General features: G+C 46.0%; 1 protein-coding gene across 2 annotated transcripts in view; it reads left to right on the top strand.

Annotated features, from left to right (window-relative positions):
• The window catches only part of SGCD (sarcoglycan delta), a 349,857-nt gene that overhangs the window by 102,432 nt on the left and 231,657 nt on the right, over window positions 1-15,768 (top strand). Inside the window, exon 3 of one of the 2 annotated variants that reach the window (XM_077326432.1) lies at window positions 11,672-11,773. The exons of the other annotated variant lie outside the window; for it this stretch is intronic. Coding sequence (XP_077182547.1) covers window positions 11,672-11,773 — 102 coding nt within the window. The remainder of the gene's footprint in view (window positions 1-11,671; window positions 11,774-15,768) is intronic. 2 annotated transcript variants of the gene reach the window in all.

The raw sequence follows: 15,768 nt of genomic DNA, 5'->3' as shown, positions 1-15,768 counted from the left end.
GAGAGATATTGAAAAGCTGGCACACAGACAGCAAGACGGGGGGGGGGGAGAAGGGGGTCTTGGCACTTTCAGAGACACACAGACCAGGTGAAAGAGTCCTTTTTTACAGTAACGTCAACATTCTCTGTTGAATGGAATAATTAACCCTTTTAAAGTGAAAGGCAAGGGGAAGGGGGAGAGGAATTGATTTACAGGGAGGCATCTTGGTAGGAAGGGGGAATGCAGGTGGCCAGACTACAATTCAAGAGCACAGGGAAAACCATGATGCAGTGTCAAAACTTGAGTTACTTGTTGAGTGCAGGGAAAGTCAGCATCAGCGGGCCCCTGAAAAGAGCTCTCTCCACCTTTCAAGGCAAAGCTGTGGCCAGGGAGTGCCACTGGCAGTCTTCAAGCAAAGGTTAGATACACACTTTTCTTGGATGCTTTAGGATGCTTAGGGCTGATCCTGTGTTGATCAGGGGGTTGGACTAGACGGCCTGTATGGCCCCTTCCAACTCTATGATTCTATGATTCTATGATCTGGAATGAGCTCACACACAGACACACACAGGCTGGGAAGGAAGCAGAGGGGAGCCTTGTACTTGCTCGAACTAACCCTGTCTTCTCTAGAAGCCCTCTTTACCTGAAAAGTCAGGAGTATGCAAAAAGTAGAGGGCATTAACCCAGCAGGTCTCATCACAAGTCCGCACTCCTAACCACTACACCAAACTGGCTCTTTACCGCTGCATCACACTGCCTGCTCATGTTTAGTTTACAATCCACAAGTACCCCAAGGTCTCGTTCACACAGAGTGTTACCTAGAAGCGTATTCCCAGCCAGTAGGCATGCTTTCCATTTTTCTGACCCAGATGTAGAACTTTACACTTATCTTTATTAAATTGCATCTTGTTCTCATTTGCCCATTTCTCCATTGTGTTCAGATCTCGTTGAACTCTGTCTCTATCTTCTGGAGTATTTGCCAGTCCTCCCAATTTGGTGTCATCTGCAAACTTGATGAGTAGTCCTTCCACCCCCCTCATCTAGATCATTAATAAATATGTTAAAAAGATCCGGACCGTGCACCGAGCCCTGAGGCATCCCGCTACTCACCTCCCTCCAGTCTGATGAAATACCATTGACAACAACTCTTTGAGTGCGATTCTCTAACCAATTCCCCATCCACTTAACTATCTGAAAATCCAGATTGCAGTCCTTCAATTTATCCATCAGAACATCATGGGGAACCTTATCAAAACTTTTACAAAAATCCAAGTAAACGACATCAACCGAATTTCCACGATCCAGCAAACCTGTCACTTGGTCAAAAAAGGAAACCAGGTTGGTCTGACAGGACCTGTTGGAGACAAATCCATGCTGACTTCCTTGGATCCCCAAATCATCCTCCAGATGTTTGCAGATTGCTCCCTTTAATATCTGCTCCATTATCTTACCCACAACAGAGGTCAGACTCACTGGTCTGTAGTTTCCCAGGTCATCCTTCCTCCCTTTTTTGAGGATCGGAATAACGTTTGCTCTCTTCCAGTCCTCTGGGACATCTCCAGTCCTTAAAGAGGTCCCGAAGATGATGGACAAGGGGTGTGCAAGTTCTCTGGAAAGCACTCTCGGGTGCATTTCATCCGGCCCAGGGTATTTGAACTCATCCAGTGCAGCTAAATGCCTCTCGACAACCTCTCTGTCCATGTCAACCTGCTACCCAGACACTATTTCTTGGTTACTGGGATCTCTAGATGTGCCTAAGCCCTTTGACCTGTGGGGAAAAAACAGATGTAAAATAGGCCATGAGCCTTTCTGCTTTCTCTGCATCCTCCATTAGAGTTTGTCCATCCGCACCTGGAGACAGCTTGTGCAGGTACGTTCTATGTAACTGGTACACCATCAGGAACATAGAGGTTCTTGGTGGAGTCCCAATAGCAATATTTAGGTTCATATTCTTTCCAGTCCACCAAGTTCTGCAGCCAGCTTCTTTGTTGCCTGGAATTTAAGATCTGTGCTATTTCATACGTCTCATGATCATCCACCATGATGGGTGCCAGTATTTCCTCTGGGGCTCAGAGAGGCTGTTGGGGAGCAACAGAGAGAAGGAGGGATTGATAGAACACTGGAAGTATGTGGAATATAGAGGGAAGCTGTAACTGGTAGGCCACAGATTTTATTTGTATACAATCAGATATTAATCAGATATTAATTGCTGATTTTGAAGGTGTTGAGTCAATAACCACGCCTGGTCCCCAACCTTGAATGTCTCTCTTGGCCAGTGTCTCTGGTCTGTGACTTCCATGTAAGCCTCCTTGGCCTGGTTTGGTCCTGTAAGATCAAATGTAGAAATCACATTTCATTCACGAGGGTACAGTCGATATGGATGGTGGGAAGAAACGGAGATGATATCCATAATTGGCTGTGAATGGTGTCTGTTCTATTTAGGTGCGCACTATGTTACTGTATGCAAACGCAATTAAAAACAGAATAAAAACTTCTTAAAAACTATACCGAACTAACAGCACATAGAACCAAGGACCAAACTCGTTTCAACCCTTCCGGGTCTTCCTCAGTGGTCAAGATTATGATAATACACTCTATATAGAAATTAGAGCCTCTTGTGGCGCAGAGTGGTAAGGCAGCTGTCTGAAAGCTTTGCCCACGAGGCTGGGAGTTCAATCCCAGCAGCCGGCTCAAGGTTGACTCAGCCTTCCATCCTTCTGAGGTCGGTAAAATGAGTACCCAGCTTGCTTGCTGGGGGGTAAATGGTGATGACTGGGGAAGGCACTGGCAAACCACCCCGTATTGAGTCTGCCATGAAAACGCTGGAGGGCGTTACCCCAAGGGTCAGACATGACTCGGTGCTTGCACAAGGGATACCTTTACCTTTACCTATAGAAATATATCTATATAGAACTCTCTATAATGTATAGCAGAATGGTTGAGTGGGATCTGTAATGTGTAAATGTTATCCTTTTTGGAGACCAATTCCTATGTTATGTCCCTAAAGTCACCACTTTTCGCTATCATTAAGTTCTATACTCAGAGTGTAATCTCATGTGCGTCAGAAAAAGCTATAGCTTTTTCTTTTGTCCAGATTAAGATGTTAAGATACAGTGTTAAAATGGTTAAGTACGGTTGGTATAGACAGTGGATTTTGAGAGCAATCACTATCACTAAACATGATATTTTCAAAGTTGCATAAGGACAACTCATCTACTATTTGATTGGTCCCCCTGGAAGCATTCTGTCAATAGGAGATGTCCCTCAGTCTGGAATGGGCTGCCCAAGTAGTTTAGCCCCAATCAGAAGAGAGCCCTCAGCCAGGAAGGGCTAACAAGGGATCAGCTCTCTGCCTCCAACTTACTGCTGAAGTTTGCTTGGTGAAAGAGGAGCCAACCTCAGAGCATGCCCCACTGCCATTACGTTGCCCTGGCCTCTTTCAACTTGGAGGACATAGGGGGGAGGGGGATAGGGAGCTGCCTCTTCGGGGGGAGGCTGTAGGAGAAACAGCTCCCTGTCAGCCCTTTGGGGCCCAGGGCAACCACAAAAAGCATCTGCCCTTGGAATGTTTATTCATGAGTAAGTCATGTGATGTTTACAGCTTGCAATCTGAGAAGAGAGGAATGGTTTGGGGGTAGCAATCACAGGTTGGAAAAATAATACTGATGTAGGTGCAACTCGAAAGATGTAGACTTTTTCTTTCCATATGCATACCACCTTGGCCATGCTCCAATTTATCCAAGACCATCAAAACAAAGCAAATTTGAGACCAATGGCATGGACGATGGGGCACAGAAGCACCTTGAGGCCATGGGGACATGTGGAGGAGGGAGACACTGTTTCACAGTAGCACCTATCCCACCTGTAGGCTAGCATCCCTGTTCATCCCTAGAACACAGTGCCAAAGAGACATCCCCACCTAAGCAGCCTTTTCCTCCAGGGGAATTGATCTTTCCAAGTCCCACCTGGGTGTAAACTGCACGGAGCTTTTATTCCAACCCCAGATCGATTCAGTCCCTGCCCTCTACACAGAATGCAATTTCCGTTTGGATTTTGGGCGATTTAAATTTTCCTTCTGCAGCAAGAAGGATTGACGCAGAGTGACCCTACCTTTATTGTGGGATATCTCAGACTGCTGCTAATCCTGAATATATTCAGAAAATCGCATTGTTTTGAATCTGGGCTCTCCTCTGTGGTAGAGGACCCGTGATTGGCTACAGGTGGTCATGTGACAAGCCTGCCTCAAAGGAGAAGCTCCTAATTTCTCTCAACTTCTGTCGGCCTTGGATTTTTTTGTGTGCCTTCTTCGTTCCCGCCCCCCCTTCAAGAAAAGGAAGGATTTTTTTCCTCCCTCCTCTGACTTCTTGGATCCTCTCCCCCCCCTTCAAGAAAACAAAGAAAGAGTCTTCATTTGCCTCCCCCCCTCTTCCAAGCCTCCCTAACCACGTGCAGAAGACTTTCCTGTTTCAATGGGGGGGGGGGAAGAGGAAGACCCGAGTTCAAAGCGATCTGAATTCAACAGGATTGACAATGGAATAAAAAAAGTAAGTGCAGACTCTGCCCTGGTGGCTGGTATGCCTGAACACTGGTACTTTGCCACAGAGACCCTTCTCCTAAGCAGCCCTGATCTCCGCAATCTGGAGAGGAGTTTTCATTCTGGGGGTTCTCCAGGTCCCACCTGGATCCTGGCATCCCTGAACAGTGGCACGGATGCCAGCATCCAGCAGGGACATGGAGATTCCACTTCTGAAGAATTGTTCAGGGGATTCTGAGAAAAGCTGACAAGGAGGCAGTAATTGAGAAACCCATTGTAAACTCTGCCAACCAATATTTTCATGTTTGATTATAGCATACAACTGTTTTTTATTTACTCTGATATTGAACTGAACTGAAGAATGTACTGACTGAAAGGTTTTCAGTTCTTCAAGGAAATTTTGCTATCAATTAGATATTTTCATTGAAGGAAGAAACTATGACAAGTTTATGATTTTAAATAACAATAAACTTTAAATTATTGTTATTAGCAATTACTGCCACCCAGCATTTCTCTTTGTTTCCCACCTGGAGCCTGGCGTCCCTGCATAGCCATGGGATCCCAAGCCAGAGAGTCGCCCCTCCCAAGTAGCCCTTTTCTCCAGGGGGACTGATCTGTTGCCTGGAAATGAATTTTAGCAAATCCCCATTTTAGCAATTTTAAATTTTAGCAATTTTAGCAAATCCCCAGGTCTAAACTGGATATTGGTATCCTGCAACTTCTTTTGGGCACAGTGCCACAGAATTTCCCCCCTCCCAACCTGCCCTTTAATCTCCATAAGCCTAAAGATGAGTTGTCATTTCAGAGCCCCCCTCCAAAACAGCCCCCAAGTGACAATTCAGCGGGCTAAGTCTTATGACGATGCCATAAAATCCAATGCTCTATAGTTTTAAGTTTTATTATAGGACTAGGGGCAAAGCCTGTTGCACCCAAGAAGATGGTGACCCTAAGAGGAGGTCTCTCTGTGCACAGCAGTCTTGACCTTAGTAAGGTTTTTTATACTGTTTTTTTATTTGCCTGGCCAAGCTTGAAAAAAGTCACTCAGTTCCCATATCTCTCCAGCCATTTACTTGTTCACTATTTACAGTTTCAGGGTGTAAATATTCTTTATTTAGATCTTCCTGCACTTTCCTGACTCACAGGTCTGATGCGGATCTGTCTGTCTGCACCCCAGAATACAAACTGTTGCTGGTAAGGGCTGGCCATAGCCCATAGCTCAGGAGAAAAACACCCATACCACACTCTCCTAACTGCAGTCTGCAAGCCACTACCGTAGTATCTAGATTGCTGCTCATCTCTAAATTATAATGATCAGCTCTGCAGGCAAAAATAGCTCATTTGAAGGCCAGATTCTGAGGCATTGTATGATTTTGAAGTCCCACTTCTAAACCTCCAGGAATATTCCCAACCCAGGGGTAGCCAACCTCCATGTGGGGCCTGGAGAGCTCCTGGAATTACAGCTCATCTGCAGAGTATAAAGATCCACTCCCCAGGCAGAAAGGGCTACTTTTGACAGGGTTGTGATGGAGAAGAAACATTTTAGGCCTCCCACACAGATTGTTGTTGAATTGAAAGACTTGAGGCCTACTGCACAGGGTTGTTGTGCAGCTGAAACAGGAGACAAAAGAACCTCTGCAACAGCATCTAGTTTTGTCTGCAGAATAACACTGTGCAGTAGGCCTCAAATCTTCAGAGTCACGAAGAAGAAATACAAATGGCTTGGCTGTGTCTAACCTCTGGCAGCTAGACCGGCCAAAGCAGTATTTTAAGTGAGACGGGGCTTTTCTGTGGCCTCCTTGTCAGCCAAATGTTTGGCAGAAGGGGAAAACTCCCTCCCTCAAAAGGAATGTCCACACCCATGCCCTCAGACTCTCCTGCATTGCTCTCGGAAATACCTCCCTCTCCTCAGTCAGGGGCTGTCAGGGGCTCCTTCCCAGCAGGTCTGAAGGGCGGGGGGAGGGAGAGCATTCACCAGCCTCCTGCCAACTCTGTCAGGATTCTGAGGCAAAGGGAGGGATGTTACAGTATTCTGAGGCAAAGGGAGGGATGTGACAGTCAGGACAGCCCTGAGGCGAAAAGGGCTGGCACAGCCTGTCCAAGCCGCTGTTCTCACCCGCCTTGGCAGCCCTACCAACCTCTTCTCCCTGCAGTAGTCAGAACTTTGATGGGCCAAAAAATGATTGGGCCAAAGTCATAGAATCATCGAATCATAGAGTTGGAAGGGGGCATACAGGCCATCTAGTCCAACCCCCTTCTCTACGCAGGATCAGCCCTAAGCATCCTAAAGCATCCAAGAAAAGTGTGTATCCAACCTTTGCTTGAAGCCTGCCAGTGAGGGGGAGCTGACCACCTCCTTAGGCAGCCTATTCCACTGCTGAACTACTCTGACTGTGAAAACTTTTTTCCTGATATCTAGCCAATATCGTTGCACTTGTAGTTTAAACCCATTACTGCGTGTCCTTTCCTCTGCAGCCAATGGGAACAGCATCCTGCCATCCTCCAAATGACAACCTTTCAAATACTTAAAGAGGGCTATCATGTCCCCTCTCAGCCTCCTTTTCTCCATGCTGAACATTCCCAAATCCCTCAACCTATCTTCATAGGGCTTGGCCCCTTGGCCCCAGATCATCCTCGTCACTCTCCTCTGTACCCTTTCAATTTTATCTATGTCCTTCTTGAAGTCAGGCCTCCAGAACTGCACACAGTACTCCAGGTGTGGTCTGACCAGTGCCGTATACAATGGGACTATGACATCTTGTGATTTTGATGTGATGCCCCTGTTGATACAGCCCAAAATAGCAGTCGCCTTTTTTACTGCTGCATCACACTGCCTGTTCATGTTTAGCTTACCACAAGTACCCCAAGGTCTCGTTCACACACAGAGTTACCTAGAACCATATCCCCCATCCAGTAGGCATGCTTTTCATTTTTCTGACCCAGATGCTGAACTTTACACTTATCTTTATTAAATTGCATCTTGTTCTCATTTCCCATTTTTCCATTGTGTTCAGATCTCGTTGAAATCTGTCTCTATCTTCTGGAGTATTTGCCAGTCCTCCAAGTTTGTTGTCATCTGCAAACTTGATGAGTAGACCCTCCACCCCCCTCATCTAGATCATCAATAAATATGTTAAAAAGTACCGGACCGAGCACCGAGCACTGAGGTACCCCGCTACTCCAGTCTGATGAAACAGCATTGACAACAACTCTTTGAGTGCAGTTCTCTAACCAATTCCCTATCCACCTAACTATCTGGAAATCCAGATTGCAGTCCTTCAATTTATCCATCAGAACATCATGGGGAACCTTATCAAAAGCTTTACTAAAATCCAAGTAAATGACATCAACCGAATTTCCATGATCCAGCAAACCTGTTACTTGGTCAAAAAAGGAAACTAGGTTGGTCTGGCAGGACCTGTTGGAGACAAATCCATGCTGTCTTCCCTGGATCACCAAATTGTCCTCCAGATGTTTGCAGATCACTCCTTTTAATATCTGCTCCATTATCTTCCCCACAACAGAGGTCAGACTCACTGGACGATAGTTTCCCGGGTCATCCTTCCTCCCGCAGGGATAGAAGGAAATGGTGTTGAGAAGAAAAGAAAAAGGAGAGTACTGGTAATTGGAGACTCCCTGCTAAGAGGAATGGATCACCATGTGGCTGGGCCCGACCTCCTAACCCGTGAGCTGTGTTGCTTGCCAGGAGCGAAAATTAAAGACGTTTCAGAATGGCTGCCCAAACTCCTGAAATCTACGGATCGTTACCAATTTGTGATGGTCCATGTGGGTACGAATGACATGTCCGTGAATACCATCGCAGCCCAACCAGGAAGGCCAGCTCATAGGGAACCAAAAGTAAAGGATTCAGATGCCTTTATACTAACGCCTGAAGCATCGGCAATAAGAAGGAAGAGCTGGAACTTCTCATGCTGATGGAAAGGTATGATCTAGTAGGCATCACAGAAACTTGGTGGAATGCTTCTCATGACTGGAATGTAATACTGGATGGATATGAACTGTTCAGGAAAAACAGAATAGATCGAAGAGGTGGAGGAGTGGCACTGTATGTGAGGAAAGGGCTTACCTATCAGGAAATTCTAGTGGAGGAGAGCATATCTACAGTGGAAAGCATCTGGGTGAAAATAAGCTAGGGAAAACAAACCGTGTGGTGGTTGGTGCGTGCTACCGACCGCCTGACCAACGAGAGGATGTGGAGCAGCTTTGTGAGCAGCTTGAGAAAATATCCAAGCGGCAGGACCTTGTCATCATGGGTCACTTCAATTTCCCAGATGTGTGCTGAGAAACTAACTATGCAAAACATCCTCAGTCATGCAAGTTTCTGACCTGCCTGGCTGACAATTTCATTTATAAAATGGTAGATGAACCCACAAGAGGTTCACCCGTCCTGGACTTAATACTGACCAACAGGCAAGAGTTGGTGGATGAGGTGAAGGAGGTGGGGACCCTGGAGGGAAGTGACCATGTCCTCATAGAATTCCTATTGACATGGGGGAGCCAAGGAAGCTCGTAGCCAGATGCGGATGTTGGATTTTCATAGAGCAAACTTTAATAAACTCAGATACATGAGTCTCTGGACGAGAATGCTGGAAGGGAAGGGAGCATGTGAAGGGTGGGCGCTACTCAAACAAGAGCTATTGCATGCTCAATCCATGACTATCCCAGAAAGACGAAAACACTGCAGGAGCTCTAACAAGCCTATTTGGATGAACAGAGAACTTCAAGAGGAACTAAGAAAGAAAAGAAAAATGTTCAGGAAATGGAGGGAAGGACAGAGCTCTAAAGTGGTTACTACAGGTTACTAGGCACTGTAGATCAATCATCAGAAAGGCCAAAGCTGAGAGTGAGCTAAGATTGGCCAGGGAAGCCCATTGTAACAAGAAAAGATGTTTCAGTTATGTGAAGAGCAAACGTAAAGTAAAGGAGGCAATAGGCCCACTGTGGGGTGTGGATGGACAAACTCTAACGGAAGATGCAGAGAAAGCAGAAAGGCTTAGTGCCTATTTTACATCTGTTTTTCCCCACAGGTCAAAGTGTTTAGGCACATCTAGAGATGGATGTAGCCAAAGGATAGTGTCTGGGTGGCAGGTTGACATGGATAGAGAGGTTGTCGAGAGGCATTTAGCTGCACTGGATGAGTTCAAATCCCCTGGGCCGGATGCAATGCACCCGAAATGCTCAAAGAACATTCCAGAGAACTTGCACAGCCCTTGTCCACCATCTTCGGAACCTATCGTCCAGTGAGTCTGACCTCTGTTGTGGGCAAGATAATGGAGCAGATATTAAAGGGAGTGAACTGCAAACATATGGAGGAGAATTTGGTGATCCAGGGAAGTCAGCATGGAGTTGTCTCCAACAGGTCCTGCCAGACCAACCTAGTTTCCTTTTTTGACCAAGTAACAGGTTTGCTGGATCATGGAAATTCGGTTGATGTCGTTTACTTGGATTTTAGTAAAGCTTTTGATAAGGTTCCCCATGATGTTCTGATGGACAAGTTGAAGGACTGCAATCTGGATTTCCAGATAGGTAGGTGGATAAGGAATTGGTTAGAGAACCGCACTCAAAGTTGTTTTCATTGGTGTTTCATCAGACTGGAGAGAGGTGAGTAGCGGGGTACCTCAGGGCTCGGGGCTCGGCCTGGTACTTTTTAACATATTAATGATGTGGATGAGGGGGTGGAGGGACTACTTATCAAGTTTGCAGATCACAACAAATTGGGAAGACTGGCAAATACTCCGGAACATAGAGACAGAGTTCAACGAGATCTGAACACAATGGAAAAATGGGCCAATGAGAACAAGATGCAATTTAATAAAGATAAGTGTAAAGTTCTGCATCTGGGTCAGAAAAATGCAAAGCATGCCTACTGGATGGGGGATACGCTTCTAGGTAACACTGTGTGTGAACGGGACCTTGGGGTACTTGTGGATTGTAAACTAAACATGAGCAGGCAGTGTGATGCAGCAGTAAAAAAGGCGAATGCCATTTTGGGCTGTATCAACAGGTGCATCACATCAAAATCACAAGATGTCATAGTCCCATTGTATACAGCACTGGTCAGACCACACCTGGAGTACTGTGTGCAGTTCTGGAGGCCTCACTTCAAGAAAGACATCGATAAAATTGAAAGGGTACAGAGGAGAGCGACGAAGATGATCTGGGGCCAAGGGACCAAGCCCTATGAAGATAGGTTGAGGGACTTGGGAATGTTCAGCCTGGAGAAAAGGAGGTTGAGAGGGGACATGATAGCCCTCTTTAAGTATTTGAAAGGTTGTCACTTGGAGGAGGGCAGGATGCTGTTTCTGTTGGTTGCAGAGGAAAGAACGCAAAGTAATGGGTTTAAACTACAAGTACAACGATATAGGCTAGATATCAAGAAAAAAGTCATAGTAGTTCATCAGTGGAATTGGCTGCCTAAGGAGGTGGTGAACTCCCCCTCACTGGCAGTCTTTAAGCAAAGGTTGGATACACACTTTTCTTGGATGCTTTAGGATGCTTAGGGCTGATCCTGCGTTGAGCAGGGGGGTGGACTAGATGGCCTGTATGCCCCCTTCCAACTCTACGATTCTGTTATTCTTTCTGACTTTAGCAAGATGCTTTTCAGTGTTTCAAAAACATGGTTTTGTTTTAAGTATAAAATTATGGAGAAATAATTGAATCTGTATAACCACCTTGTTGAAGATATTTGTTTCCTCGAGAAAAACCTGGCATGATTAGAATTCTAAATAAAGCTTTTAATTGTGCAGAAAAACCAAGTTAAATAATTATGTTTCCCGAGTGCTTAGTTTTTTGTGCATACACAAATGCAAGTCTTCCATTTAATAGATACTACTATATGGCAGCTCTGTCTGAGAGCTTGTCATAAATGGACAATATCAATATAAATGTTAAAAGCTAGACACATTACAATGAATGGTTTTGTGTTAACTTTAAATGCCAGCCTGTCATATCTTGCTAAAGGGCATCTTTCATCTGAATAAATGGTTAGAGGGGGGTGGCACAACAGATTACTTGAAACACAGTTCTCTCACAAAGCATGAGTCAAAAGGATAATGCAAGTGATTCTTTTCCAACCAATACTTTATTGACAATCAATTGTTTAGAAAATCATAGCTAATGGGGAGTTTTTGTATTTTTCAGGATGGAATGGGAAACCTGAGAATTACAGAAAAAGGTTTAAAGCTGGAAGGAGATTCAGAATTCTTGAAACCTCTCTACGCTAAAGAAATACGATCTAGGACAGTAAGTTTCCAGAAATGTAAACAAAAAACTCCCCTAATTTCTGTCTGTCTTAATGTTTAAAATATTCCACTACTAACTATCAATATAACTATACAGTTATCTTGTAATTATGCATTAGATTGGCTGCACTATGGTACGGGGAATGGAGAATCAGTTGACTCAGTAAAAGGAGGAATTATTAGCTTTGGTAGTGAAAAAAATATTGTATTTCCAGAGAATCTGAAAAGAAGAATAGTCTTGCCATACAAGATTTGTCTAATTTGATGCACTGCTGTTGGTCATGGTCAGCCATATGTTTTGAGAAAATCACAAATACACATGGATGTTAACAGTCATGCTCAACGAAAATTAAGGACGTTTCAGAACGGCTGCCCAAACTCCTCAAATCTACGGATCACTACCCATTTGTGATGGTCCATGTGGGAACGAATGACATGTCCGTGAATACCATCGCCCCTATTAAAATAGATTATCAATATCTAGGGAGGAAGCTCAAGCTAATGGGGGCACAAGTGGTATTCTCTTCAATCTTGCCTGTCAAGGGAAGAGGAATGTGTCGGGAAAGGAAGATAATGGAGGTGAATCACTGGCTGCGTAGTTGGTGCCGGCAGGAGAGATTTGGTTTCTGGGACCATGGGATAGGCTTTCTTGAGGAAGGCCTACTAACACCTGATGGACTGCACTTATTGAAGCTGGGGAAGAATGTGTTTGGCAGGAACCTGGGGAGATTCATCAGGAGGGCTTTAAACTGAAGCCACAAGGGGAAGGAGACGATCAACATAGGAAGTGTAAGGAAGGAGACCGATGGGGGCAGCCCAACCGGCAAGGCCAGCTCATAGGGAACCAAAAGTAAAAGGATTCAAATGCCTTTATACTAACGCCCAAAGCATGGGCAATAAGAAGGAAGAGCTGGAACTTCTCATGCTGATGGAAAGGTATGATCTAGTAGGCATCACAGAAACTTGGTGGAATGATTCTCATGACGGGAATGTAAGAGTGGATGGATATGAACTGTTCAGAAAAATCAGAATACATCGAAGAGGTGGAGGAGTGGCATTGTATGTGAGGAAAGGGCTTACCTGTCAGGAAATTCTAGTAAAGGAAAGTATATCTACGGTGGAAAGCATCTGGGTGAAAATAAGCGAGGGGAAAACAAACAGTGTGGTGGTTGGTGTCTGCTACCGACCGCCTGACCAATGAGAGGACGTGGATGTTGTACTTTGTGAGCAGCTTGAGAAAATATCCAAGCGTCAGGACCTTGTCATAATGGGTGACTTCAATTTCCCAGATGTGTGCTGGGAAACAAACTCTGTGATGCGTCCTCAGTCATGCAAGTTTCTGACCTGCCTGGCTGACAATTTCATTTATGAAATGGTAGCTGAACCCACAAGAGGTTCAGCCATTCTGGACTTAATACTGACCAACAGGCAAGAGTTGGTGGATGAGGTGAAGGAGGTGGGGACCCTAGGGGGAAGTGACCATGTCCTCATAGAATTCCTTTTGAGATGGGGAGCCAAGGAAGCTTGTAGCCAGATACGGATGTTGGATTTTCGTAGGGCAAACTTTAATATACTCAGAGACATGATGAGTGTCATACCATGGATGAGAATGCTGGAAGGGAAGGGAGCATGTGAAGGGTGGGCGCTACTCAAACAAGAGCTATTGCATGCTCAATCCATGACTATCCCAGAAAGACGAAAACACTGCAGGAGCTCTAACAAGCCTATTTGGATGAACAGAGAACTTCAAGAGGAACTAAGAAAGAAAAGAAAAATGTTCAGGAAATGGAGGGAAGGACAGAGCTCTAAAGAAGAGTACCTACAGGTTACTAGGCACTGTAGATCAATCATCAGAAAGGCCAAAGCTGAAAGTGAGCTAAGATTGGCCAGGGAAGTATATTGTAACAAGAAAAGATTTTTCAGTTATGTGAGGAGCAAACGTAAAGGAGGCAATAGGCCCACTGTTGGGTGCGGATGGACAAACTCTAACAGAAGATGCAGAGAAAGCAGAAAGGCTTAGCGCCTCTTTTACATCTGTTTTTTCCCACAGGTCAAAGGGTTTAGGCACATCTAGAGATGGACGTAGCCAAAGGATAGTGTCTGGGAGGCAGGTTGACATGGATAGAGAGGTTGTCGAGAGGCATTTAGCTGCACTGGATGAGTTCAAATCCCCTGGGCCGGATGTAATGCACCCGAGAGTGCTCAAAGAACTTTCCGGAGAACTTGCACAACCCTTGTCCATCATCTTCAGGACCTCTTTAAGGACTGGAGATGTCCCGGAGGACTAGAAAAGAGCAAACGTTATTCCGATCTTCAAGAAAGGGAGGAAGGATGACCCGGGAAACTACAGACCAGTCGGTCTGACTTCTGTTGTGGGGAAGATAATGGAGCAGATATTAAAGGGAGCGATCTGCAAACACCTGGAGGACAATTTGGTGTTCCAAGGAAGTCAGCATGGATTTGTCTCCAACAGGTCCTGTCAGACCAATCTAGTTTCCTTTTTTGACCAAGTAACAGGTTTGCTGGATCGGAGAAATTCGGTTGATATCGTTTACTTGGATTTTAGTACAGCTTTTGATAAGGTTCCCCATGATGTTCTGATAGAGAAATTGAAGGACTGCAATCTGGATTTTCAGTTAGTTAGGTGGATAGGGAATTGGTTAGAGAACCGCACTCAAAGAGTTGTTGTCAGTGGTGTTTCATCAGACTTGAGAGAGTTGAGTAGCAGGGTACGTCATGGCTCGGTGCTCGGCCTGGTACTTTTTAACATATTTATTAATGATCTAGATGAGGGGGTGGAGGGACTACTCATCAAGTTTGCAGATGACACCAAATTGGGAGGACTGGCAAATACTTCAGAGGATAGAGATTTGATTCATTGAATCAATGAGATTTGAACATAATGGAAAAATGGGCAGATGCGAACAAGATGCAATTTATTACAGACTGGATTTAAAGCCTATTTTATCTTTAAATAAAATGGGCGCTAGAGGTTCCCTCCCCCAGGGCCGAGTTCCCAAGGCTTCTGTGCACCCGGGGCCGGCGTGGGTCGCAGAAGCAGGCATCCTCATCCCCGGGGTGTAGAGCGGAAAGCTTCCGGCGGGCCAGGCTTCTGATCGTCTTGCGGCCTAACTGTGTTCTGCGGTGGAGGCTCGATAGCGTCAGCGAGGCATGGGGATGCTGGGTCGGCGGCTGCTCGGAGGCGTTCAGACGGCGCCTTTGCCGCGGTTCGCAGCGTGGCGGGGGAGAAGGTGCCAATCTCCGAGGGGGTAAGGTCTTGTCTGAGTGTGTGTGGGTGGGTGGCGGGGCTAAGGGTGGTGTGGGGGGATAGGGTTTAGGAGGGAAGCAAGGGGGAGTCGGTGAAGGGGGAGATGTTGGGGGGGGGTACTGAGGGAAGGGAGGGCAGTATCATCCGTGAGCAGAGTTGAGAGCGGGCAGTGGCCGAGCTTCTTCCTTGTTCAGCGGCAGGGTCCTTGAGGTTGGCGGCGGGTATGTGGGAGGTGGAAGGCATCCTGGGACCGTGGCATCGCTGGCCGGCTCCCCGTCGAAGTGTTGAGGGCGTGCGGCTGGAAAGTAGCAGGGCCGCCGCGTCTTTGACGTGCGTCTTTGACCTGCTCCTTTCCCCACATCGAAGCGTTGTGTATGGCAGCCAAGGAGTCAATGAGGAGGTGCACTTCGCACGCCTCCCCATTGCCTCCTTGGTCCAGGATTGACACTCGGAGGGCCGAAGCAGGAGTCGCTTCGCCCCTCCGAGTTTTTATCCTGGACAGAGCCCGCCCTAACTCCTCCCAACTTGCCCTTACTCTTTTATTTATAACTGCGGAGCGGTTTACAGATAAGTGTAAAGTTCTGCATCTGGGTAAGAAAAATGAAAAGCATGCCTACTGGATGGGGGATACGCTTCTAGGTAACACTGTGTGTGAACGAGACCTTGGGGTACTTGTGGATTGTAAACTAAACATGAGCAGGCAGTGTGATGCAGCGGTAAAAAAGGCA

Source organism: Paroedura picta, chromosome 3, assembly GCF_049243985.1.
Source record: "Paroedura picta isolate Pp20150507F chromosome 3, Ppicta_v3.0, whole genome shotgun sequence".
Taxonomy (NCBI): Eukaryota; Metazoa; Chordata; class Lepidosauria; order Squamata; family Gekkonidae; genus Paroedura; species Paroedura picta.
This window is presented reverse-complemented; position numbering and strand designations above follow the sequence as displayed.